This window comes from Aspergillus multicolor (assembly GCF_047715735.1).
Source record: "Aspergillus multicolor strain CBS 133.54 unplaced genomic scaffold BDW74scaffold_1, whole genome shotgun sequence".
NCBI classification, from domain to species: domain Eukaryota; kingdom Fungi; phylum Ascomycota; class Eurotiomycetes; order Eurotiales; family Aspergillaceae; genus Aspergillus; species Aspergillus multicolor.
This window is the reverse complement of record NW_027395952.1, coordinates 2,040,053-2,061,969: the sequence shown is the minus strand read 5'-3', so window position 1 is coordinate 2,061,969 and position 21,917 is coordinate 2,040,053. Positions and strand designations below refer to the sequence as shown.

General features: G+C 52.8%; 8 protein-coding genes across 8 annotated transcripts; 4 read left to right on the top strand and 4 right to left on the bottom strand.

Moving 5' to 3' along the window:
* Positions 1-1,827: 1,827 nt before the first annotated feature.
* Positions 1,828-6,374, top strand: BDW74DRAFT_164809 (putative transcription factor SipA3; the record flags this gene model as incomplete). Its single annotated transcript, XM_073726318.1, has 6 exons — positions 1,828-1,830; positions 2,132-2,548; positions 2,597-4,964; positions 5,015-5,101; positions 5,149-5,370; positions 5,419-6,374. 6 exons carry the CDS (start codon positions 1,828-1,830, stop codon positions 6,372-6,374), a joined length of 4,053 nt encoding a protein of 1,350 aa, XP_073589979.1.
* Positions 6,375-6,529: 155 nt separating this feature from the next.
* BDW74DRAFT_172721 (uncharacterized protein) lies at positions 6,530-7,156 on the bottom strand (the record flags this gene model as incomplete). The annotated part of the gene is made up of 1 exon (XM_073727636.1): positions 6,530-7,156. The coding sequence occupies one exon, from the start codon at positions 7,154-7,156 to the stop codon at positions 6,530-6,532; it is 627 nt and encodes a 208-aa protein (XP_073589978.1).
* Positions 7,157-7,367: 211 nt separating this feature from the next.
* BDW74DRAFT_142631 (UDP-galactose transporter HUT1) lies at positions 7,368-8,836 on the top strand. Its single transcript, XM_073722756.1, has 2 exons — positions 7,368-7,689; positions 7,739-8,836. The coding sequence occupies exons 1-2, from the start codon at positions 7,475-7,477 to the stop codon at positions 8,796-8,798; spliced, it is 1,275 nt and encodes a 424-aa protein (XP_073589977.1). The 5' UTR covers positions 7,368-7,474; the 3' UTR covers positions 8,799-8,836.
* Positions 8,837-8,845: 9 nt separating this feature from the next.
* BDW74DRAFT_142630 (peptidylprolyl isomerase) lies at positions 8,846-10,010 on the bottom strand. Its single transcript, XM_073722755.1, has 3 exons — positions 9,685-10,010; positions 9,221-9,323; positions 8,846-9,127 (listed from the first exon to the last, which is right to left on the bottom strand). Exons 1-3 carry the CDS (start codon positions 9,799-9,801, stop codon positions 8,973-8,975), a joined length of 375 nt encoding a protein of 124 aa, XP_073589976.1. The 5' UTR covers positions 9,802-10,010; the 3' UTR covers positions 8,846-8,972.
* Positions 10,011-10,141: 131 nt separating this feature from the next.
* Positions 10,142-11,708, top strand: BDW74DRAFT_6762 (uncharacterized protein). The gene is made up of 2 exons (XM_073733425.1): positions 10,142-10,624; positions 10,914-11,708. Exons 1-2 carry the CDS (start codon positions 10,490-10,492, stop codon positions 11,574-11,576), a joined length of 798 nt encoding a protein of 265 aa, XP_073589975.1. The 5' UTR covers positions 10,142-10,489; the 3' UTR covers positions 11,577-11,708.
* BDW74DRAFT_172717 (putative 3-oxo-5-alpha-steroid 4-dehydrogenase) lies at positions 11,633-12,714 on the bottom strand (the record flags this gene model as incomplete). Its single annotated transcript, XM_073727635.1, has 3 exons — positions 11,633-12,033; positions 12,087-12,597; positions 12,664-12,714. The coding sequence occupies 3 exons, from the start codon at positions 12,712-12,714 to the stop codon at positions 11,633-11,635; spliced, it is 963 nt and encodes a 320-aa protein (XP_073589974.1).
* A 1,292-nt stretch (positions 12,715-14,006) lies between these two features.
* BDW74DRAFT_142624 (putative histone deacetylase complex subunit (Hos4)) lies at positions 14,007-18,303 on the top strand. The gene is made up of 2 exons (XM_073722754.1): positions 14,007-17,869; positions 17,921-18,303. The coding sequence occupies exons 1-2, from the start codon at positions 14,435-14,437 to the stop codon at positions 18,146-18,148; spliced, it is 3,663 nt and encodes a 1,220-aa protein (XP_073589973.1). The 5' UTR covers positions 14,007-14,434; the 3' UTR covers positions 18,149-18,303.
* Positions 18,304-19,273: 970 nt separating this feature from the next.
* Positions 19,274-21,641, bottom strand: BDW74DRAFT_6728 (GID4/VID24 family protein). The gene is made up of 2 exons (XM_073733417.1): positions 19,957-21,641; positions 19,274-19,792 (listed from the first exon to the last, which is right to left on the bottom strand). The coding sequence occupies exons 1-2, from the start codon at positions 21,440-21,442 to the stop codon at positions 19,602-19,604; spliced, it is 1,677 nt and encodes a 558-aa protein (XP_073589972.1). The 5' UTR covers positions 21,443-21,641; the 3' UTR covers positions 19,274-19,601.
* Between the last annotated feature and the right edge of the window lie 276 nt (positions 21,642-21,917).

Genomic DNA, 21,917 nt, shown 5'->3' with positions numbered 1-21,917 from the left:
GCTTCTTTGACCTCTTTCTCTTCTTCTTCCGAGGCTCCCCTTCACGAATATCAACCTTCTCTTCAGCATCATCTTGCTCCGGAGCAGTTGGCTTCACGTTGCCAAACATAGACTCTTTTGGACCCTCCTCATCTCCAAATGTATCCTTGCGCCATTGCCTCAACCGAGCTTTCTTGCCTAGTCTCTTCTGATCCCGTCGCTTCTTCTCATCTTCACGGAAGGCAGCATACTTCTTCAATCCAGCAAATTGATTGAGATGTGCATCGTCCGCCATGAGAATGTCCAAGGCGGACAGACCGAAAGCCTGAGGAGACGTCTCACGGTACCGGAAGCCAGAATCGTTTCTCTTGGTTGTGCCAGGGAGGAGTGAAACGTCGAGATCCAAATTACGATCCAACGCTTCTTCGATGCGCATCTTGTCCTTGCGGGCTTCACGCTTCTGGTCTCGGCGTTCCTGTGCCTTGCTCTTCTTGTTCGCGCCTTCGCCATCTTCCATGTCGACGTCGGATAACTCAGCCGCGGGCTGTTCATCGTCCTCAAAGTCGGGTACCAGGTCTTTGATGTCAATGTCATCATCCCAGGTGGGCTTCTTGGGTTTCTTCTTCTTGCCATCCGCTTCATCTCCACTGCCAGCAGCATCGTCGCCTGCGTAGTAGTTATCACCGAAGCGCTTCTGCATCTCCTCCTCCCAATCCTTGTCGTCCCAAGAAGCATCCAAGAACTTGGCCCAGTCCTCGTCGGTAAGCTCGGAGGCGCGGAGACCTGCAACTTCCTTGATCTGCGCGACCTTCTCCTGCAGCTCTGCCATTTTCAGCTTGCGAAGCCGGTTCTTCTCCGTCTCACGTTGTTTCTTTTCCTCCTCCTTCTTTGCCCGAGCGGCCTCTCTGAGTTTCTTTCGGCCGCTGACTTCGTCTCTGCGGACAGACTGCTTGTTGGTCGTATCACGGGCGTGAGTAATCAACTGGTTGTTTAACTTGCTGGGATCCTCGAATCGGAAGTTGTATGCCTCTTCCCAGGCTTCTGCACGCTCATCCTCCTCTTCGTCATCGGACTCAAATGGCTGAAGAGACTTGCCATGCTGCAGCCAGGCCCTGGACGACATGAAGTTGGAAAGGAAGGTTTCGGGGTCTTTATCCGCATTATCAACGTCAAGCTCAGGGGCGCCTTTGCTTTCGGGGAGAGGTTCAGGCGCCGACTTGCGAACAAGGAATCCTTCATCCTCATCCTCCTCGGACCCGGACTCCTCTCCGTCGGCAGCGGCGTGCATTTCTTTGACAATTGCACTCTTCAGTTCATCCTGTTCCTGCGCGTAGGTTTTGGGAACCTCCGTATCATCCTCAGCGACGTTGGCACCGCTTAGTAGGTTTTCCCGGTGGTAGTCTCTGAGAGTCATGGGTTTCTGCTTTTCCTCCCGTTTCTGCGGTCCCGCGCCGTCGTCGAGAGAATGATAGAACTTGGCATTCGCGTCGTATACTCGGGGGTCTTTTGATCGGATCGCCTTGATGGTTTCCAAGATTTCAGCGTCCACCGCTTCGGTAGCGAGTTCTGCGTCGTCGTCTTCGTCCTCATCTTCCGAAGAGGATTCCTCGTCCTCGGACTTGCCTAGCTTTGCCTCGACTATAGTATTATTAGCAATCGAACACGGTCAATGATTTGAGAAGGAATCATGTATACATACGCTGCTGCATCTCCTCTCTCCTCTTGTTGTGCTCAAAACGGCGGGCATACTCTTCATTGATTTTGAGAGAGACACCGCCGGACTCATTTTCGGAGTCGCTGGACGTGTCGTCCTCAATAAATTTCCGCGATCTCTTAGCTGGGGGTTCCATGGTTGTTTGTGCATTCGCCGTGTTTTTCTCTTGGAGAAAGAAAAAAATCGGGCGCAGACCGCATTCTGCCGCGGTTGGTAGTGGCCCACCCTCAGATACCGCCTGCCGTAAAGTCAATCACCATTTCTGACGGGAGGAGACCATGGCCAGACCAATGAGACTGATGGATAGGTGGGGCCGCCTATCACTCCGTAATCGTATAGCTCGAAGGCGGTGCCTTTCCAAGCTTCCAGCCCCTACTCTGCTTTCTATTCCTCTATGTTCATTAATTGTTATGTCTACAGTACTATATTGATTTCTAGATGTCCCAGCCGCCCACACCTTTACCCCAAATTGGGAAACTCGTCAGTGTGGTGCCTGTCGGGCTAAAAGAGGCTGCACTCGACTCGCCCACTTTCCGTGCTACCACTCTTCACTTCTCCGATCAGATCGAATATCTCGAACGATGGCTCGATGGCTACGCAAAGGCCGCATCTCGGCTTGCCACAGAGCTCGCAGCTCTGGAGGGGATAGTCGGCGCATTTCTCTCATACTCCACGAATCCCCTGGTCGTGTCGGAGGCCATTCTGGATCATGACTATACACTGTCGGCAATGCGGAGATGTGGTGAGAGCTCCAAGGATATGTGGAATGGCTTGGTCTTTGCGGCGCGGAAGATAGAAATCTTGGTTTCGGAACCCATCAGGCAGTTCATCCAGGAAGATCTGCGGAGTTTCAAGGTGAATGCTTCCCCTATTTCCGGCTTCGATGGCAGCTCATTCCGTTAGGAGAACCGCCGCATCCTTGACCACGCGCAGAAACAGTACGACACCTTACAAGCAAGATATTCGTCCCAATCAAAGTCAAAGGAACCCTCTGCCCTGCGGGAGGATGCATTCCAACTTCACGAGGCCCGCAAAGCTTATCTCAAAGCGTCTATGGATTTCTCTGTGCAAGCGCCGCAACTACGGAACGCTTTGGACCGACTTTTGATCCGAGTTTCTTTCGACCAATGGAGGGAGCTGAAGACACTTCACAGTAATCATGGGGGAGCATTTACCAAGTGGAGCCAGGAAATGGATCGCATCAAGGGCTGGGTGCACGAAATGGAGGGCACCGAGAAGTTCTCTAAACGGGAGCTTTTCTCGGCCCGAAGTCAGATTGAAGATACTGCGGAGGTTGCTGCTCGGCCATCCCGTGAGTTGGAAGATTACTCTGTGTCCACAGTTCCATACCTTGGGTCGCGTCCCTTGTCTTTTGACACAAAAGACGCTCGCCCTGAGAAGCAAGGATGGGTGAACCTACGCGTGCTCTCAAGCAAGCCTACTCGCACTACTTGGGTCAGGCGTTGGGCTTTCCTGAAGAACGGAATTTTTGGTTGTCTAGTGCAGGGCATGCGAACAGGAGGTGTCGAAGAGACCGAGAGAATTGGAGTGTTGCTTTGTAGCATCCGTCCGGCCTTCCAGGAGGAGCGAAGATTCTGTTTTGAGGTCAAGACAAAAAGCAACAATATAATGCTTCAAGCTGAAACCCAAAGAGAGCTCATGGATTGGATCTCCGCTTTCGAAGCTGCGAAGCGAAAGGCACTGGAGAACCCTTCAAGCACCGATGTCTTGGCCACTGGGAAGCCTGCCGTCCAGGATGCTGCATTTGCTATTTCCCAACCACCTGCACCTGAATTTTCCGCCGACCCTGCAGACTATCTGACGCCAAATGTAAGCGATGAAAATAGCTCATCTAACCGCAGCGGCATGCTTCCGCTTCCTGACCGTGACCCTTCGACTTTCCGCAATAGCAGTGATCTCGGTGGCCACAGGCGACTTACAATTGATCCTGAAAGCCCTGCAAAGGACCATGCCTCACGACTTATCCAGAAGCTCGACCTTCATCGACGAGGCAATAATGCTGTTCAGTCTTCTACATCTATACCCGGTGCAGGAGGTGGTATAAGCAGCCTTATCTCTGCCAGTCACAGCGCTATCTTATCGACCGAGATTGACGCCAATAAGATCCTCCCTCCGTCAACTCTTACGCCTCAGACATTGGCCAATCCACCAGCTCCTACGAACCTGAGCAAGGCGGCTGTTCTCGTAAGCAATGACAGGGGTCTAGGGGTAGGCCTCGGCGACAAGACAGGAGGTATGCCAAGCGGCATGATGGCAAACCTGTGGGGAAGCTCAAACTGGGGCTTCATGAACAAACTAGAACTCGAATATGCCGGGGTCTTGGAAGAGAAACTTCAACCCCAGGAACCTGCAACCGCCGACTTGGAGACTAGCGGTGGCTCTGCAGGAGGTAAGATGAAAGTGCGTCATCGGCCAACGGTCAGCTTGGACGGCGACGCTTCAAAGGTGCAGCGGGCAATTATGGGAATTGCGCACGACTACCCCGAGTATTATCCCCCGCAGCTGAAGATGCAAGACGCCCAGTTCCGACTTCTATTCCCCAATGTCAAAAAGGAGGAACCTTTGGTTCTGGTGTTTAGGGCTACATGGAACCCTAACGAGCAGCAAGAATTTCCCGGAAGAGCCTACGTTACTACTCGCAACATTTACTTTTACAGCCACTACTTTGGCTTGGTACTTACTACGAGCGTCTCTTTGGAGAAGATTAAGGAAGTTACAGGTGCTCCTGGAAGAGACTGTGACTTCCTCTTCCTGCACACTATTCCTCCACCCGGAAATGATACTCCCGGTCGAATCACTGTGAAGACTTTCCTTGAGCCGCTCAAGGTTCTTCAAAGGCGGCTAAATTTCCTGATTCATGACTCGACCGCTGTCGAGCCTATGGAGTTAGAAGCCATCTTTAAGTCGCTCAACAAGATGGCCACAGAGCAGGTCACACGAACACCCAGCTTGGACAGCTGGGAAGACGTTGCCGCAGGAGATAAGCTGACTGAACCCGAGGATGCGCCGAAGGCTACAATGCGATCATCGATCTACATTGACAAGAACTTGGATTTGAATCGGGCTAGGGCTGGCAGTGATGCTCCCAAGTTCAGACTCCCAACTCAACCCGTGCAGTATGAACCGCAGGGAGACCTGCATCTTGCAGCAGAAAAGGAGTTCGACCTTAGCACAAAAGCCGTATTCCATATCCTCTTCGGGGATAAAAGTGCTGTTTGGCAGCTCCTTTTGTACCAGAGACGGGCCCAAAGTAAGGCACTCATTTCCAGCGCACTCTAGAGTTACCTAACGGAGGTCTAGATATCAAGCAAGGTCCCTGGATAAGGGACGAGTCTCACCGTTTGAAGCGTGACTTCCAATACCAGATCGAGACGGCGGATGTGCTCGGTGAGTAGCTACTGTGTAGGTTGGTTTGCCTCGCTGACACATTCTAGGTCGGACCAATGTGAAAGCGATATCTGATTACCAGTTAATCGATGTCCTCAATGACCACCTGTGTTATGTGATTACGGACAAGCGGACCCCATGGCATCTTCCTTTCAGGCGTAATTTCAGACTGGTCAACAAGATTGTGATCACTTTCGTTGCGAAGGGGAAGTGTAAGCTCTCAGTTTTTACAAAAGTGGAATGGCTATGGTCGCCGTATGGCATTCAGCGTAAGTTAACGGGCATTTCCAAGATTGGGCAATGCTAAGATGTTCCAGGCGTGATTGACAAACAGGCTATGGGTGATTTGGAGGAAGACGCCATGGACCTCGTCGACCTTATCGGAGACCAAGTGCGCAAGCTCGGTGTCCACAGTCGAACCAAGAAAGCAATCACGATCTTCGGCCATGTTGGACGACAGGCCCTGACATCGCAATTCAACATTGACCCGGATGCGAAGATCGAGCGCCGCAGGCCGCGCACTCAGCGCACCCTGTTCCAGATGCTGTATGAGACCTTCGTGTCGTTCCTCCAGAGCGCGGTTTCATCCGTGATTATTTGGATCTTTGGCACTTTACGCTGGGTATTCAAAACTGCAAATGCCAACAAAGTCATCCTTGCGCTACTCGCATCAAGTGTCCTGTTGAATGGTTTCTACTCGACACGCGCTACATCTGAATGGTGGCAGGAACGGAACGTTGGTGACTTCATGGCTCGCATGGGCATTCACCCTGATCATGTTATGAGCAAAGCTATCTACATGCGTGATATTGACGAGGAAATCGCCAACGCCACTGTCGGGCAGACAAGTGAGAACGTTAGCGATTGCTTCTATACTTTCCAGCAGCAGACCATACGAGATTCTGGTGCGCCAATGTCTCTCAGTACCTCCAGCAGGAGAGAAGCGGTAGCCCGAGGCGCGGCTAGAAGAGTCCAGCAAACTCGCGAACGGCTCGGTGTGTATCGGTACAACCTACTCGTTGCGCTCCGCGTGGTCAACAGCATCGAGAAAGAAGTCGTCCAGAGCGAGTGGGAGCGTTGGCTCCAGCAAGAGCTGCGACGTTGTCGCCAGGTTGAGGATCTGCTCGACGTGGATGGTGATGACATGAGCGGGACAGAGGGAGGTCAGACTGTGCTGGGAGGACTCAACGGCGACATTAGGCAGTGGTATGAAACGTATTGCTCGAGCTGCCAGATGGAGCAGGAGCAAATTGTCGCGGAGGTCCCAGCATGACGGAAGGACCCGTGACAGTGCAGTTGACTCCGGCTTGATCTTGATACCCATTTAGAACCCGTCTGTCGAACATACGAAGCGCACCGGCTGCGCTTCCAACTGTACGACTGTACATAAGTATATAGCACCAATAATTGAACCAGCGCAGCGAAACCCTAGTTCTGTCTTGGCTTGACAGTTCCCTCCTGGACAATATAGTAAACGACCGTCCCTTCGCCTCCCATTCCCTTATCAATCATGGCCAAAAGCAGTTTCTTCGAACCCCATTCTCCCGTGTGACGCGTCTTGGCCCGATACTCGTAGTACTCGGCCAACTTTGCAGTTTTGTCCGCATCCACAGCCTCTGAAGCTCCAGTGGACTCTTCCACCTCCTCCTTCGCATCAACTACCGCCTCGGCTTCGGTCTCTTCGGCAGGTTCAGGCAGCGCATCAAACACCGCCGCCATCATCTTAAGACTCCATGCCTGACCCTGAACAGTGGGCACAACAAACATGCGATCCAGCTCGACGTCTTCCTCGCGCAAGCCCCGCTCGACCATATACAGCTGCTCGTCTGGGTGCGTATAGACGCGGTGCGGCGGGATACCCGAGATCAACGGAGTAGAAAATTTCGTGTCGATCTCATGGATTTGAAGCGATGTCCATTGGTGTTGGTGCTGCAGGTTGTGGAGGACTTGGTGGGTTGTTGCGGCGAAGGGGGTTGCGTCGGTGGAGGTGGAGATCTGCGTGCTAAGTGAAGACGGTGTTGGTGTTGGGATCGAGGATGCAGCTGGGGTCGCCATCTTGTCTGTCACAATCTGAGTCTCCGAGTATTTGGTAGTTGAATTCACCATCAGAGAGATGCATGGGTGGTGAATAGTGGATGGTGGTGACTGGGGCGGTGGAACAAAATTTGGGCGGAGATAAGCGGAGTTTCCATGTCACTGTGATTGTGAATGATCTATCTGGCTTTATGGCCCCTGGCTTTTTGTTTCAAACTTCCTCGGGACCTACTATAAATTGTCCATAGCCCACTTGGCCATGATCGTGCTTTGTCAACTACAATCCTATTAGTATTCGGTCTTCTTCTCTGATCGCATCGTCCTTACCGTACTCCAACAATGGCGCGCCAGAAGCAAGCAGCGCCCATCCAACGCGCTACGTCCTCGGAACTGATGCATATGCTTCCAGACGGCTCACTTCAGAAACAGCCAAATGGTGCTCAGACAGTTGTCGCGAATGGAAGTGCCACTAGCGATGAAGCACACAAGGCGACAACAGACACTCCTGGCTTGCGACAACTCGTGATTGGTGTCGGGGGGATCTACCTCTCATTGTATGTCCGGACAGCTTCCTCTCATCACATACCTGTACTAACCCTCTAGTCTGGCCTGGGGCTATTATCAAGAAGCGATCACTACAACCTCTTATCCTGAGCGCCCTTCTACCGCAGACGATCCGGAACCGCCAACTGAGCGCTTCACATACTCGATCTTTTTGAACACCATCCAGTCCATCTTTTCCGCGATCTCCGGCCTTCTGTACCTGTACTTCTCGACCCCCAAGGGCAGAAAAGTCCCTTCCGTCTTCCCGACGCGCAAGATCATCTTCCCTCTCGTCCTCGTCAGTATCTGCTCGTCTCTCGCCTCGCCATTCGGATATGCCAGCCTCGCGCACATCGACTACCTCACCTTCATCCTTGCCAAATCATGCAAGCTCCTCCCTGTTATGTTCCTCCACCTGACCATCTTCCGCAAAAGCTACCCGCTGTACAAGTACGGCGTCGTCTCCTTGGTCACACTCGGCGTTGCGACTTTCACCCTACACCACCCCGGAACAAGTAAGAAGGTTGCTGCGTCCGCCGCCGCAGACTCGGGCTCGTCCACATGGGGCATCTTCCTCCTCTCAATCAACCTGCTATTTGACGGACTCACCAATACCACACAAGACCACATCTTCAGCTCTCCGCACCTGTACACTCGGTTCACGGGCCCACAGATGATGGTTGCGCAAAACGTCATCTCCACCGTTCTGACCTCGATCTACCTCCTAGTCATGCCACATCTCTCCTCAACGGGCATTATCCACGCAATTTTGCCTTTTCCAATTCCCCCCTCAACCGAGAACGAACTGACAGCAGCCATTGCGTTTCTGACCCGTCATCCTGAGGTCCTTGAAAGCGTGCTCAAGTTCGCTTTCTTCGGTGCCGTGGGGCAGGTATTCATCTTCTATACCCTGTCCAACTTCTCGTCTTTACTTTTGGTGACGGTGACCGTTACCCGGAAGATGCTTACCATGGTCATGAGTGTTTTTGCGTTCGGCCACTCTCTGTCTCCTGGGCAGACGATGGGCATTGGACTCGTCTTTGGCGGCATTGGCGCTGAGGCTGTTGTTCAGCGGCAGGAGAAGAAGGCTAAAGCGGCCGAGGCGAAGAAGTCAGAATAAGCAGGTTGTTTCATGTACAATCTAGAGATAGATTCCATTCTTTCCAGTTCATCAAGACATTATTAAATATTGAATAGTAACATACAAATGAGCATGGGTAGTGAGTATCGTAAGCAGTGATATATATATATATATATATATAACGTATCCGTCCACAAAAAGCAAATCAGTCAATTACTTCCTCCCTTCAACCATAATGATATGGTACCCAAAACCAGTCTTCGCTTCCCCAACCACTGGCTTTCCAGTTGAACTTTCCTCCAGCCCATACGCGACCTCTTCAAAGCTAGGGTCGAGCTCGCCCTTGTTCTTCCAGCCTAGGGAGCCGCCTGTACTCACTCACATAAGTAACAGCTTACACACTTACGGAGTACACAATCCACCAAATCGGGATACAGAAACAAAGAAGATCAAGTACATACCAGCCCTAGCCTTGTCCTCCGAGTACTCCCGCGCAACGTCGTCGAACTTGGACCCGTTGCGGATCTTCTCGAGAGCCTCCTCTTTCTTAGAGAATTTCTCACACTGGCGGGTGACTTGTTAGCTTTCTTCTCTTTGTCTTGCCGGACCCGGTTGAACTGCATAGAGCAGACATGGCCTGGCACGTGGAGTGACTCTATGCATATGCATATGATATGACATAGGCACGTCCAAATCTTAAGCACACAGCAAAATGAAACCCGCCCACGTTAGATGCAGGTAAACGGGTGGCTCTGCAGCAGAAGCGGTATACATGTGCCTTGGGGCGTATGTATAACAGCTCGACTTCAAAGCCTCCCATGATCACTCAAGCCCACTATCAAGCATGTATCCGTATCCATCCGTATCCGTATCCGCATGCAGCAACGAGCAGAGAAGAAAACAAAGAAAGAGAGCCCAGACATACCAGGATATGTCTCACGTTGATCGACTGGCCACCCTTCATCTTGCCCTTGTCGCCACCTTTCTGGTTGCCTTTAGCTTTCTTGTCGCCGCCGCTGGCTTTGGCGTTGTTTTTGCCCATGGTGAGAGGAGGGGAAGGGGGGGGGATGGACAGAGAGCAGCTCTTATAGGAAGCTGTACGCTGGATGTATGTATGAGCTGCAGCGCTGACTGAGATTGTTCTGACCTCGTTCCAACCTCAGGTTAATGGCTTAATGGCAGGGCCGGGTGGGGTGGTGGGGAGAGGAAGAACCGGCCTGAGGCAGATGAGATGGACCGTGGTCGACTAGTCGGTTGGTTTACAATTAAAATATATATTGGTGTGATAGATTTGGTTTATCCTCGGCTTGGTTGGTGTTTTCTTTGTTGGCAGACTGCCGTATCTATCCATATCTAAATGAATATATTGAAATTGAGTTAGCTAGCTACTGAGGAGTGACTGCGGCATCAAGCACCAGAAGCACGCCTAGCTGATTCTAGAAATGACTGCATCAACCCGACACCTCTTCCAGGGTACGCATACATACGGGATACCAAAGTCTGCATTCTGGAAAGCCTGGAAGACGAAGTCGACTGCCGGCGCTCTGATCTGATCTGATGCATCGAGCCTGGCTCGTCTCTGGCTGTGCCCCGATAGGCCAGAGTGCGTTTTGGAACGTCGCGCCGTCTCTTAGTCTGAGATCTGAGGTCCTGGTATCTGCTACTTATCTCCAATCATTCCCGGACCAAGCTAGACTAGCCCACACACATACATAGTCACAGTCACAAACATGGCGACTCATGAGGGACCGAACGAGGAGAAACGTATGGATCTGGAGACGGCCCGCATCCAACGGCTGCCGGGCGAGGCTTTCTACATCCCCAATTTCATATCGTGCGAGGAGGAGGAGAGGCTTTTGGCCAAGGTACGGATACGCTTGTGCTTATGCTTGCTTGTGCCTGGTACAGTACTTTTGTTGTCTTTTTTTTTTTTTGGGATCTGATTGACTGGGATCACGATGTGATACATGATACATGATACAACCCTGCCCCTCAACGCCAGCCGGAGTATCTATCTCCTCGGGCAAGGCATGGCATCATGATCGTCCAACCCATTCCGAGTCCCATTCCAACCCCGGGTCTTCGACCCCTCACCCCTCCCTCCCTCCCCGCTACCAATACCAGATTGCCAACACCACCCACTAACCTTAACAGATATCATCTGCCCCCCTCCCAACCTGGAAGCACCTCGCCCACCGACGCCTACAGACCTACCCGCACGCTCTAACCGCGACAAACACCCTGCTCGCTGCGCCCCTCCCGTCCTGGCTGACGAGCACCCCGCCTATCCTCGCGCGCTTCGCCGCACTATCCCTCTTCGACGATGCCCCGCATAGGACTCCAAACCATGTGCTTGTTAACGAGTACAGGCCGGGCCAGGGTATCATGCCGCATGAGGACGGGGCTGCGTATGCTCCGCTTGTGGCGACGGTGAGTTTGAGGGGTGTTGTTGTGCTTGATTTGTATGAGAAGAATCAAGGTCAGGAGCTGCACAGTCTCGGCGCCGGGTATGACGGTGAAGAACAAGAACAAGGACGAGGAAGGACTCGGCAGCCGAAGTTCCGCATTCTGCAGGAGAGGCGCAGTCTGCTTGTTACGAGAGGCGGGATCTACAGGGATTATCTCCATGGCATTGCGGAGCGGGTGAAGGAAGAGGATCTGGGGCTGGAGTCGATCTGCAACTGGGAGTTATTGGGGAATGCCGAGGAGTTCGCCGACGGGGAGTGCGAGAGGGGGACGAGGGTGAGTCTGACGTATCGGGATGTGCTCAAGGTGTCCAAGCTGGGGAATACGATGAAGTTCTTGAATAGGCATTGATGACGTTGGTCTTGCACGGATTTGGTGACGATTTAGGCTGACGACTAGATATGAGGCTAGTATATCAACGGAATCATATTCCATTTGCCCTGGACTGCGCCCTCGCCAAACCTTTGCCTGTACCATTGTCGGGTAGTCGATGCCGTGACGCCGAGATTGACGGCAACAAAGAAGACGGCGGAGAGTAACGTTTTGTTGAATATCTCGCCCCCCGGCGCGGCCAACAAGGCAAGGGATAGGTAAATTATGCACTCAGCCGTGTAATGCGGACACAGAATCCAACTAAACATGGGGTGAGTAGGCAAGGTGTACTTCTTCAGGGAGAAAAGATAATGGTGGCAGTCGTGTTGAATGCCAGATGCAACGAGGAAGATGGGAAGACTCAAGAGCGTGCGACCCGAGAAGCGGCTCGTGAGACTGAAGTCGTCCAGACTCAGTCGATGAGAGAGAACCGTACCTGCGGTACCAATCAACAGACGCCTCGAACTCAAGAGATATTCCAAAACGCACCTGCTCCATCAATCCAGACCGCGACGGCCACAGCCAAATAAAACCCGACACCTGCGAGCCAATGAACGAACCACATCTTGGACGCCGAAGGCTTGGAAAAGCTAAGACACTCCTGTAGCCGTCTCACCCCCTGGATCAGCAGCAAGCTCCAGCACAGCATGACCTGGTTGATCGAGACCGCTGGTTCCAAGTGTTCCGGCCGGATTCGAGCTGCGATGGCCTGGAACGCGCGTCCGTGAGACAGCAGCTGCAACGCCCAGAAGATCGACGACAGCACCAAGATGACGTAGAATTGGGTGAAATAGCTGTGAGGGACTCGCAGCGTGGCGGCGTAATCAAGGGCGCGTGTCACCGGGGACGCGCTCAAGGGCGAGACTGAGGTCGATTCGGAGGTCGAGGGCGCGGTCGCGGTCGCGGAGGGCTCTGACTCGGCTGCAGCTGTCGATGTCGCACGAGCGCCGTAGGGAACGAAGCGCGACCGAAGCGAGTCTGGCAGACTAACAGCGAAAATCTGGGGGACTTAGTTTGATCATCCTTTCTAGAAGAAACCCGTCGGTGATGCCGATGCAGCTCATACCGTGCAAGCTGCGAAGATGAAGAAGGCTCGGAGCGCGTCGACTGCATCCATGTTTGCTGCGGAGAGGGCAGTGTCAATCAAGCGAGTCATCACATCCATGTTCCGTGCTCGCAGCGCCCTTGAGAGCCGCGTGATTTTGTCGAGAGCCTTGTGGTGTCAACAATGATGCGACGGAAGAAGAATGATGATTGATGAGATCCTCGAGCTCCGAGGCACGGCCAGGTCTCACGTTTGATTACGATACGCTGAAAGCGAGGGTTCACCGACAACCATCACGTCGGACACGTCCACGACTACAATGAGCTGAGCGAAGAGTGTGCCAATAACCAGCATCTCTGAAGGTTGCAGGTGTAATCTCACCCTCCAGCTGGAGTCAACTGGATGACTGCATAATGGCCGCATCTATCCCGTTTATGCCAGTCACGGGACTTCAAGTTTCCCTCCATATCTCCGTAAGTCGTCTCGTGACTCGCGCCTGAAGACAGCAATTTCCAGGCCGATCGGAGGAAAAGGGGGGGGCAACCCGTACTTGAAGAGCGGGGCGATAAGCTGGGCGAGCTTCGAAATGTGAGTGGTGCAGGAAGACGATCAAGTGGGCTTGCTCAGAATAATCTAAGCGAAAACGGGCTAGGCGATGACACATGTGCTTGCCATTGGCCGGTATGTGGATGCCTAGCTTGGCGGGCATCCAGGGAACCCCCCTGAAGGCCTGAAGGGTGGCCGCTGAATGGTGCACACGAGAAAAGAGAACCGCAGGCTGGTTCAGTGATTCACTCATTGATTCCGCCACTTCATTTCATCCGAGTGCCGGCATCCCCGCTTGCCTTGGGCCTTCGCGCATTCGCAGAATAATCATCGCTGCAATTTTGACCGCAGCGCCGTACTCAGAAGTTTGGCCGGTCTGGGAACTGCAGTGCAGGCAATATGTGATCGTGGTCCGTAGGCCAAGTTGCAAGATAGTCTCCCGTTTTCGAGTGATTGACACGAGACCGAAGATTATTGCCTCGAGAGCTGCGAGCTAAGGGACTGGTCTGATTTTGGTTGAAGAGACGGTATCATCGTGATGCGACAGCCAAAAGTGGGCAAGCCTGCTTCAGCCTCGAGGCTCTACACACCCCAAAGGGCCAAACCGCCTATGCTGAAGAGACTGCCTTGATTTCCATGAATATTGCGCAAGCCTATTTTGAGAGCGAACGCTGTGAAAAAACAGAATAACGAAATCGAATAATAATTACGACCATGGTCTGCTCCAGCGTGGCCTGAAGACTCAGGCTGCCACCACACCCATAGTAGTTTCAGACCAGACCCAGCCAGAGTTGCTGCTAAGAGTCCAATTCCAGTTCTCTTCCTCTGCACTCCATTCCTTCCTTTCTCTCTTCTCCCAACTTCCTAACATCGCCCACCTTCTCTCGCTCTCGCCCTTCTTCAATCACGATTCTCATCTTGTCCTATCCTCACGACCATTCTTCCTTCGATTCTTCCCTCCATCCGTCCGCCACTCGCCATCCACCTCACAAACAAACCCGACCGTTGCGTGTACTCGACGAGACTTGAACCGCTCGAGGTCTCGCCCTTTTCGACCTCTTTTGAGCTCTTCAAAACAGTCACCATTCATCCACCGCTACTTGTCCACTCCTCACCGTCTCTACCTGGCGTGGTCGACCATCGGCTTCCGCGCCCAACTGCTGGTGTCCTTGGTCCCCAAGTCACCCTGTCCGTTACGGCCTCCGAAAATGTCGAGCAGAACCCCAAGAAGCCGAGTGTTACCGCTATGAGTGATGTTGACACTGTTCCCTTGCCGGCTGTCCTGGATCCCGGAAAACAGAACGCGTTTGCTGTCAAGGCGAATAGTCAACCCGCCCTAGGGCCGCCTTCTCCTAGGAAACCGACGCTTCCACCTGCCCATCGGAGTGAGGATGTTTCTGCGAAGGAGGTAGATTCTGTTGCTGGAGAGGGGGAAGGGCCCTCAAGCCCCAAGGCTGATTCGGAGGCAGAAACCATCATTCAGTCCGGTCGCGAGTCTTTGTCCCCGGAGAAAAGACGAAAGTTTATCAGGCATGAACCGAAACGACGTGATGATGGATCGGTTGGCCGTGTTGGCGTCAGTGAACTACCCCCAAGTGATGTCCAGGTGAGGAGAAGCAAACCTGTGGATGATGACAGCCATGATAGAAGCGACCGTGAGCCGCGTCAGTTAAGTCCTCAATGGAGAGATGGATCACCGCCTATTGTGAAGTTGGAAAAATTCGACGATTCTCGATCTATCTCAAGCCGGTCTGAGACCACAAAAACGTCAAGGAAGCGGAGCTTTAGTGAGAGTGTCAATGACGAATCAGATGTTCCACGCCCAGTACGTCATAAGGACTCGCCTGTCCGAAGCCGCGAGGACCATATCTTGAGCAATGGAGTCAACTTCCCTCGACCTTCTTCTACCGAACGTTCGGTCTCGCCAGTTCGTCAAGCTCACAAGCGAACAGCTTCGGGCCCACAATTCACCAACGGGAAGAAGAAGAAGGCACCCGCTGCCCTCGTTACTGGGTTCCAAAGGCAAAGCTCGGAGGATCGACAATCGATTTCATCTGCAAATGGTTCTCCAATGCCCAATGCATATGCGCGAAAACTTGTATCGGGTGACGGTGCTTCAGCGTCCCCGGCCAGGCCCACCAACTATAAGAAGATTCGCGATCAAAATGGCAGGACCCGGTTGGCGCGTGCTTGTGCGGCCCAGGAATTGGACCAAGTCAAACAACGACATGAGGAACGCCCGGAGGATCTGAACGTGCCCGACAACGCAGGAAACACACCTTTACAGATAGCGGCCCTGGAAGGATGCGCACCTATTGTTGAATACTTGATTGAAGCAGGGTGTGAAGTTGAAACCTGCAACATTGACAAAGACACTCCGTTAATTGATGCGGCGGAAAACGGTCACGAAGACGTAGTGAAGATTCTCCTAAAAGCTGGCGCGAACCCGCGAGCTGTTAATTCACAAGGTAATGAACCGAGCGATCTTGTTCCCGACGACTGCGATGATATTCGGCGCTTGTTGGAAGAAGCAAAGTCCAACCGGCGACCAACCAACCGCAGGTCAGAAGAGACAACTGCGCCTCCATTTCGGGAATCATCCTCGCGGCGAATCTCAGGCACCAGCCCGCGCGAGTCACCCCCGGCTAGCGGACGCAGCCCTCCATATTCCGGCACTATGGCGACGAAGCGAAAGAGTGTGCGGAGTGAAGCCACCAGGAATGACTTGCTATGGACTAAGGCTACCCCGGAGAACCTACAAGCGTTTGCTGCGAAAGGCGATATCATGGGCGTTGCGAATATTCTCAACGTGGGACAAAAAGCTGACTCGGAGTCGATGATTGCTGCCGCCAAAGGTGGTCATGACGAGGTGTTGTCCCTTCTTCTTGGTATGGGCGATGCGGATCCTGATCCCGCGCCATTATCTTCACTGAAGACCGGACACAACACTCCGATGCTTGCTGCCATTGGCCGTGGTAATCTCGCCGTAATCAAACTTTTCCTCGACCAGAAGCGGTTCAATCCTACTCGTCGTCTTTACGATGGCCTGACATATTTTGAACTATCTAGGAAACGCAGGGCAGACAACTGGGAAGAGGAATACGACACTCTTAAAGAGGCATACGACAAATATATGAAGAACAAAAAGCAGCGCAAACCTGATCACCTATCTCCACGTCGAGCGCGAGAGAAGGAGACGGATAGCAAACGCACCGTTCGCAGAGAGTCCCAGTCTCCCGCCAGGTCGAGGAAGAATGGCAGTCCAGGCCCGCGTGACAAAGACTCAGCTATGTCAAAGGAGAAGAAAGGAGTGGCTCAATCGAGAGAGAAATCTAGCACCGCCATACCTCGTCCAAAACACTCGCAGCACGACCCTACCGAGCCATCCAGGAGTGAGGATGTCGTTAAAAGGAGGCGCCTGATTGCGGGCCGACCACCACAGGATCGGGAGCGCAAGGTTCCCAACTTGCCTTCGTCAGACTCTGTATCCAGCCGCGAAGACGGCGTCAAACCACGCCCGGACCGTTCCTCTGAACCGGCCTCTAGAAACCCGCAATTGAAACGCGGACGTAGTAGTGCCAGTCCAGAGCGACCTCGCTCTCGAGGACCCGAAGGCGAGCGTCATAATCGTGATGTTTTGAAGAAAAAGAGAAGAGTTCTATCCGAGGAAGGCGCGCCGAATGTCACCAATGGAGGCTTAAAGAGGCATCATACCTCTGCAGCTGATGATGTCAAGTCACCTACACGACAAAAACTCGGCATTAGTTCTCATAGCTCGAAAAGGGATCGCTCTCAGGATTCACGTGCTGCTCCCTCCAAGGATCGAAATCTGGTCAAAGAAGAGCGGGATAAGCACATGTCGCACGAATTAGCTGACGTTCCAATGGAAGACGCCAAGGCGGAAATGGACAAAGAAGTTCCCTCGTCGAAACCTGAACTCGTTCTCCCAACTGAGCTTGATGGTGAAATTGAGCTACAAAGCTTCCCTAGCGAAACTGCTGGGCAAACAATGCCCGACAAGGCAGAGCAAGAAAGGCTAGCGGAGGAAGAACGGGTCGCCGAAGCAGAAAGGGCTCGTGCTCAGAAGGATGAGGAGGAACGAGCAGCTAGGGCGGCCCGTGTAGCCCAGGAGAAGGAGGAAGAAAGCAAGCGAAAAGACGCCGAGCAGCGACGAATCAAGCAAGCGGAAGACGAGCATCAGAAGCGGCTCGAACAAGAAAGGCAGCGGCTTGCCAAATTGCGGAGGGAGCAAGAAGCGCACGAGCAACGACGGCGCGATGCACTTCCTAGCCGTCTGTCTATAGCGGCCAACCTAGTTGGAGCTAATGACCCCCAATCACGCGCTCATTCTTGGTTGAAGAAGTTTATGCCAGTAGTTACAGCCGAAACCAAACAGCTTGATCCTGACTGCAGTGCAGACGTCGCCAGTGAGAGATGGGTTCCCAATTATCTCGTTGCTCCGCTGCTAGCGACAAATGATCTTCATCTGTCCCAGTACTCTGGTTGGGAGAAGCGCAATGTAACCCCGACCCAGCGGATGAACCTATGGCGGGTTACACGGCGAATGCTTGTGCAGGCGGACGATACCGAGTTCCTGACGGCGTCCTTTGGACAGATCATGCAGAAGGATAGCGAGACCCGGAGCAAGTACTTTGATATGGATCATGTTTTCTGGGTTAAGGTACGCTTCGTTTGCCTCTTATCCTATATCCACATGTACTAACTTTACTAGCTTTCCGACTTCATGGACCTCGTCCCGCACATCCCTCACCTTCACGGACTGGACATTCAGTTCCTGAAGATGCATATCGACCGAGAGCCTGGTTTCGTCCCTCCTCCCCAGCAACAGCAACCTCTTCTAAATGGGCACATTGAAGGGCCGCAGGAGAGTTCTGGACCTCCGCACGAGCAACCTCTGACTAATGGCTATGGGCACGACCGGCCAAGTACATATGTCTGATTTTCTGTCAGTCCGCATCACTTGTACAGGTGGACGATTTTCCTTGCATGTATGACTATGATACCTCTGTGTGACGTGATACACGACCTGTAGTAAGATAGATGAGCAGTCCGAGACTGCGCCTGAATACATTCAGAAATCATCAAATCTGAGGATCTGAGCGTATGGTAGTAGAAAACACGTGACTACAGATCCATTATGACACGTGAGTATGACTAAGCTGTAGGGCACACGGATAGGTCTAGGCGAGAGAAATTGGCATCACCGCCCACAATCTCCAGACTCCAACTACAACCACCACTCTTCGAGGATATTCCGACATTCAATCGTCGTATCAACACATCATCAAAATGGTGCGTATATTCGCGTTCAACTGGGCAAAGCTCGCCTCAATTGGCGCAGCGTACCCAGCACGAAACAACACGAACTAACATTTTTCTTCCCCTATAGTCGGACGGAGAAGAGACTCAATCCAACCCCCCCGTCGCCGCTGACGAGGTCGAGGTCCCCGCTGAGACCGGTGCCGGTGGCCAGATGTCGGTCCTCGACGCCCTCAAGGGTGTCCTCCGCATCTCCCTCATCCACGACGGTCTTGCCCGTGGTCTCCGTGAGGCCGCCAAGGCCCTCGACCGTCGCCAGGCTCACATGTGTGTCCTCAACGAGGGCTGCGAGGAGGAGGCCTACAAGAAGCTCGTTGTTGCTCTCTGCTCCGAGCACAAGATCCCTCTCATCAAGGTCCCCGATGGAAAGATGCTCGGCGAGTGGGTTGGTCTTTGTATGTACCCCGCCGGTGGCTGAACCGCCGGAGGCGCTCTGTGGATTGTTTTGAACCTTGGCTAACGATGCGAACAGGCCAGCTTGACCGTGAGGGTAACGCGCGCAAGGTCGTCAACTGCTCTTGCGTTGTCGTTAAGGACTGGGGTGAGGAGAGCCAGGAGCGCTCTGTCCTCCTCAACTACTTCCAGACTGAGCAGTAGATTGGCTCATTCCGATTGCGGCAGTCAGGGGTGGAGGATTGATGTGATGTGATATTGGATGGATGCGCCGGAGGGATTTAACTATCTGTCTGCTGGCGGGATGTTCGGTCAGATCATGTCTTTTCGATGTACTGCGGTACCGATCTTGGCTGTTGTGGAATGAAATCTATCTATCTATGAAAATCTGAAGAAAGGATTGACAAGCTTTTTCTACCTGTAGACTGTCTGTTGAATGAGTGAGGCATGTGTAGGCTCAAGGGAAGTTGTATGATTTGTTCATTGTATTGTCTATTCCTAGGTAATAATGTAGACTTGTAGTTTAAGTACTAATCAGCCGTTAGCTATTCTGAAGAGCTGTACAGATGTAATCGAAAATGGACAACACCAGGTATGCAGATTATAGCATCATCTCAAACCGAACGCCTTTGAAGCGAGAGCAGACGCTGAAGCAAGCATTTGCGGCAAAAAGAACCAAATTAGCGAAAGCTGTATGAGGGTTGAGTCATCAATTTGGTCTCCGGTTTCAGAGATAATTGCTGATAGGGTGAGCTGCCTGGGTCATAATAGAGGCCTTCAATGTTGCCCGTTTCGCGGTGCAGAGAGATGTAATAAAAGCCTGATATCGTGAGACCTTGTCTTGCGTCTGTGGGAGTTATGAAGCATCGTTCTGTGATTTTTGTCAGTCCACCACAGATGAAGAATGGATAAGCTCGTACACCCTCTGACATGCATATAGTCAAGGTTTACGGCCATAATCTGTAGTGTTCATACAAAGACAGGAATCGCCCCATAGTTGAATGCAGGTCAGAGGGGGTGGAGAATGGAACGTACCCTTCCAACGCATGAGTATCCAGCCCTTGCACAGCTGCTCTGTTATCCATTTTCGGGACACCAGGTTCCTAGTCATCTCCTCATCCGTTAGGTCCTTGAACGGCTGCAGTTCCCGCCAGTATGTGCTGTCAATCTCGGCATCCGCTTTGAAGTTCTTCGTCTCCAAGGTATGTGTGTTGAAATCGATGATCTCTCCCTCCAAGAACGTCACAATATGGGAATCATGCGATGGTGACGTCTTGTCGGGGATATTGTACGCCTCCATGGTCCCTGTCAGGGTCATATCGTGGGTGTTTATGTCGTGGATGGTTACTTTGACCGGCCAGTTCTCATCCTTCCCGGTCCCTATGTTATAGACTTGACTAGCAAGATATCGTCTTCCGTTCGTTGTTTGTATGCTGATGCGGTTCTGGTCGCTACCGGTGACTATCATGGGATCGTTAGACGAACTGGACGCTTGCTGGGGAAGTATGACGCTGGCGCTGCTTGCGGCTCTTTGGGATCCTGAGAAGGTCATGCCCAGGCGAAGCCATGAGCACTCCGGTGGAGGACATAATGAGGAGGTGTCCAGGATAAAGTCGTCCTCATCCCAAGAAAGGAGGTCTAACTGAACGAATCCACCCGCGGCCGCAGACCTCAGACTCTCCTCGAACGAGCTCGAATAGCGTAATCGGTCTAGATAACGAATGGTTTCCTTCAGTCGAGGGCTAGGAGGGTTCTCTAAGTGCAACTGTCGATGGGCGCTGACCCGCGCGCGGAGGTCATTATGTGTAAGGATGCGATGTGGCTCGCTGCGGCCGCTGGGAAGAAACCGCCAAGCCCGAGAAGAGGCAGCTGCGCTAGATCGGTCGCGAGGTTCCTCTACTCGTTCGAGAAGGTAATCATGGAGCGGTCGAGCCCGGGAGAATCTGGGTTGTCGGGGTATTGACTGTGGTTGTGTTTCTGCGGCCGCCCCGGTCTCATTTAATCGGTGGATATTCTCAACCGCATCCCCGGGATTTGTCTGGGGGTGGCGGCGCGCGGAACGTCGCGATGTGCTGCGTTCAGAAAGTCGGCCCAGCCATGAGGAAAGTGCGTTGCTCTGTATTGGCGGATAAGCCTGAGTGATATCGTCCTCGTCGTCGGATGCCGGAGCCCAGCCATAGAGTGTACGCGGATTCGAGACTCGGCCTTCATAGTTTGGTAAGTTGCTGTTATTCATCGTCCCGTAACTTTCTTCGTTCGGCCCGGAGCGTTGCCGACGCAGGATCGGGATGTGACGATTGAATTCAACGGCCATGCGACGTATACTGGCGTTATCAAGGTCCATCGGTTCGGTATTAAGTCCGGACAGAATTTGTTGTCGACGGCGCAGCTGGCGACCGATCAAGGACGAGGAAGGACCGGGCGGAGATCGCACACGAGACCGCAGGAAGTTCACGTTATCATTATGGACGTGGTCGCGGGGGTCTTGCTGAGAGGACGTGGGAGAGTTGACTGGGGGCATATCCTAAGTCCGGGGCTGTCGGTGGATTCGCCGCGAAGAGGCGCGGAGACGGTGCGGTGCGGTGCGGTGCGCCCGATAAGAGAACACATGCAGTGGATCAAGATTCAGCGGGATGGAATGAGCGATGTCGAGGATAAACAATAGATGAGAGAAAAGGAGATGAATGAGGTGGAAGCCTAAGTGAGGGTGAGCGAGGAAGAGTGAAGAGTAGAGAAGACAGGCGAAGTATTACGGTGTTCCCAAATTCGGGCATGGCCATTTGATCCTCCCACTACCTACTCCAGTCTGCTGTTATACAACCAACGGCGTCGCTTGATCAAGTCTAGGCTTCTAGACTTACCCTAGTGCCTACTTACGCTCAAAGCAGGCGGCCGTCTGCTATATCATGTCTTCGCTGACTACAGAGCGTTATCGTCATCTGCATCTTCGTGCCTTTAGTAAAACCACCAACCAATTTCTTCTGCCAGCGGGGCAT

What these genes read in the sequence shown, in the direction of transcription:
- BDW74DRAFT_142631 (XM_073722756.1), top strand. Translation starts at nt 7,475, where the DNA reads ATGGCGCGCCAGAAGCAAGCAGCGCCCATCCAACGCGCTACGTCCTCG. An exon ending in GGGGGGATCTACCTCTCATT is followed by an intron (nt 7,690 to 7,738) that starts GTATGTCCGGAC and finishes CTAACCCTCTAG; the next exon opens with TCTGGCCTGGGGCTATTATC.
- BDW74DRAFT_6762 (XM_073733425.1), top strand. Translation starts at nt 10,490, where the DNA reads ATGGCGACTCATGAGGGACCGAACGAGGAGAAACGTATGGATCTGGAG. An exon ending in AGGAGAGGCTTTTGGCCAAG is followed by an intron (nt 10,625 to 10,913) that starts GTACGGATACGC and finishes TAACCTTAACAG; the next exon opens with ATATCATCTGCCCCCCTCCC.
- BDW74DRAFT_6728 (XM_073733417.1), bottom strand. Translation starts at nt 21,442, where the DNA reads ATGCCCCCAGTCAACTCTCCCACGTCCTCTCAGCAAGACCCCCGCGAC. An exon ending in GATACTCATGCGTTGGAAGG is followed by an intron (nt 19,793 to 19,956) that starts GTACGTTCCATT and finishes CAAAAATCACAG; the next exon opens with AACGATGCTTCATAACTCCC.
- BDW74DRAFT_142630 (XM_073722755.1), bottom strand. Translation starts at nt 9,801, where the DNA reads ATGGGCAAAAACAACGCCAAAGCCAGCGGCGGCGACAAGAAAGCTAAA. An exon ending in TCAACGTGAGACATATCCTG is followed by an intron (nt 9,324 to 9,684) that starts GTATGTCTGGGC and finishes GTCACCCGCCAG; the next exon opens with TGTGAGAAATTCTCTAAGAA. An exon ending in GGAGGACAAGGCTAGGGCTG is followed by an intron (nt 9,128 to 9,220) that starts GTATGTACTTGA and finishes GAGTGAGTACAG; the next exon opens with GCGGCTCCCTAGGCTGGAAG.
- BDW74DRAFT_142624 (XM_073722754.1), top strand. Translation starts at nt 14,435, where the DNA reads ATGAGTGATGTTGACACTGTTCCCTTGCCGGCTGTCCTGGATCCCGGA. An exon ending in ATCATGTTTTCTGGGTTAAG is followed by an intron (nt 17,870 to 17,920) that starts GTACGCTTCGTT and finishes TAACTTTACTAG; the next exon opens with CTTTCCGACTTCATGGACCT.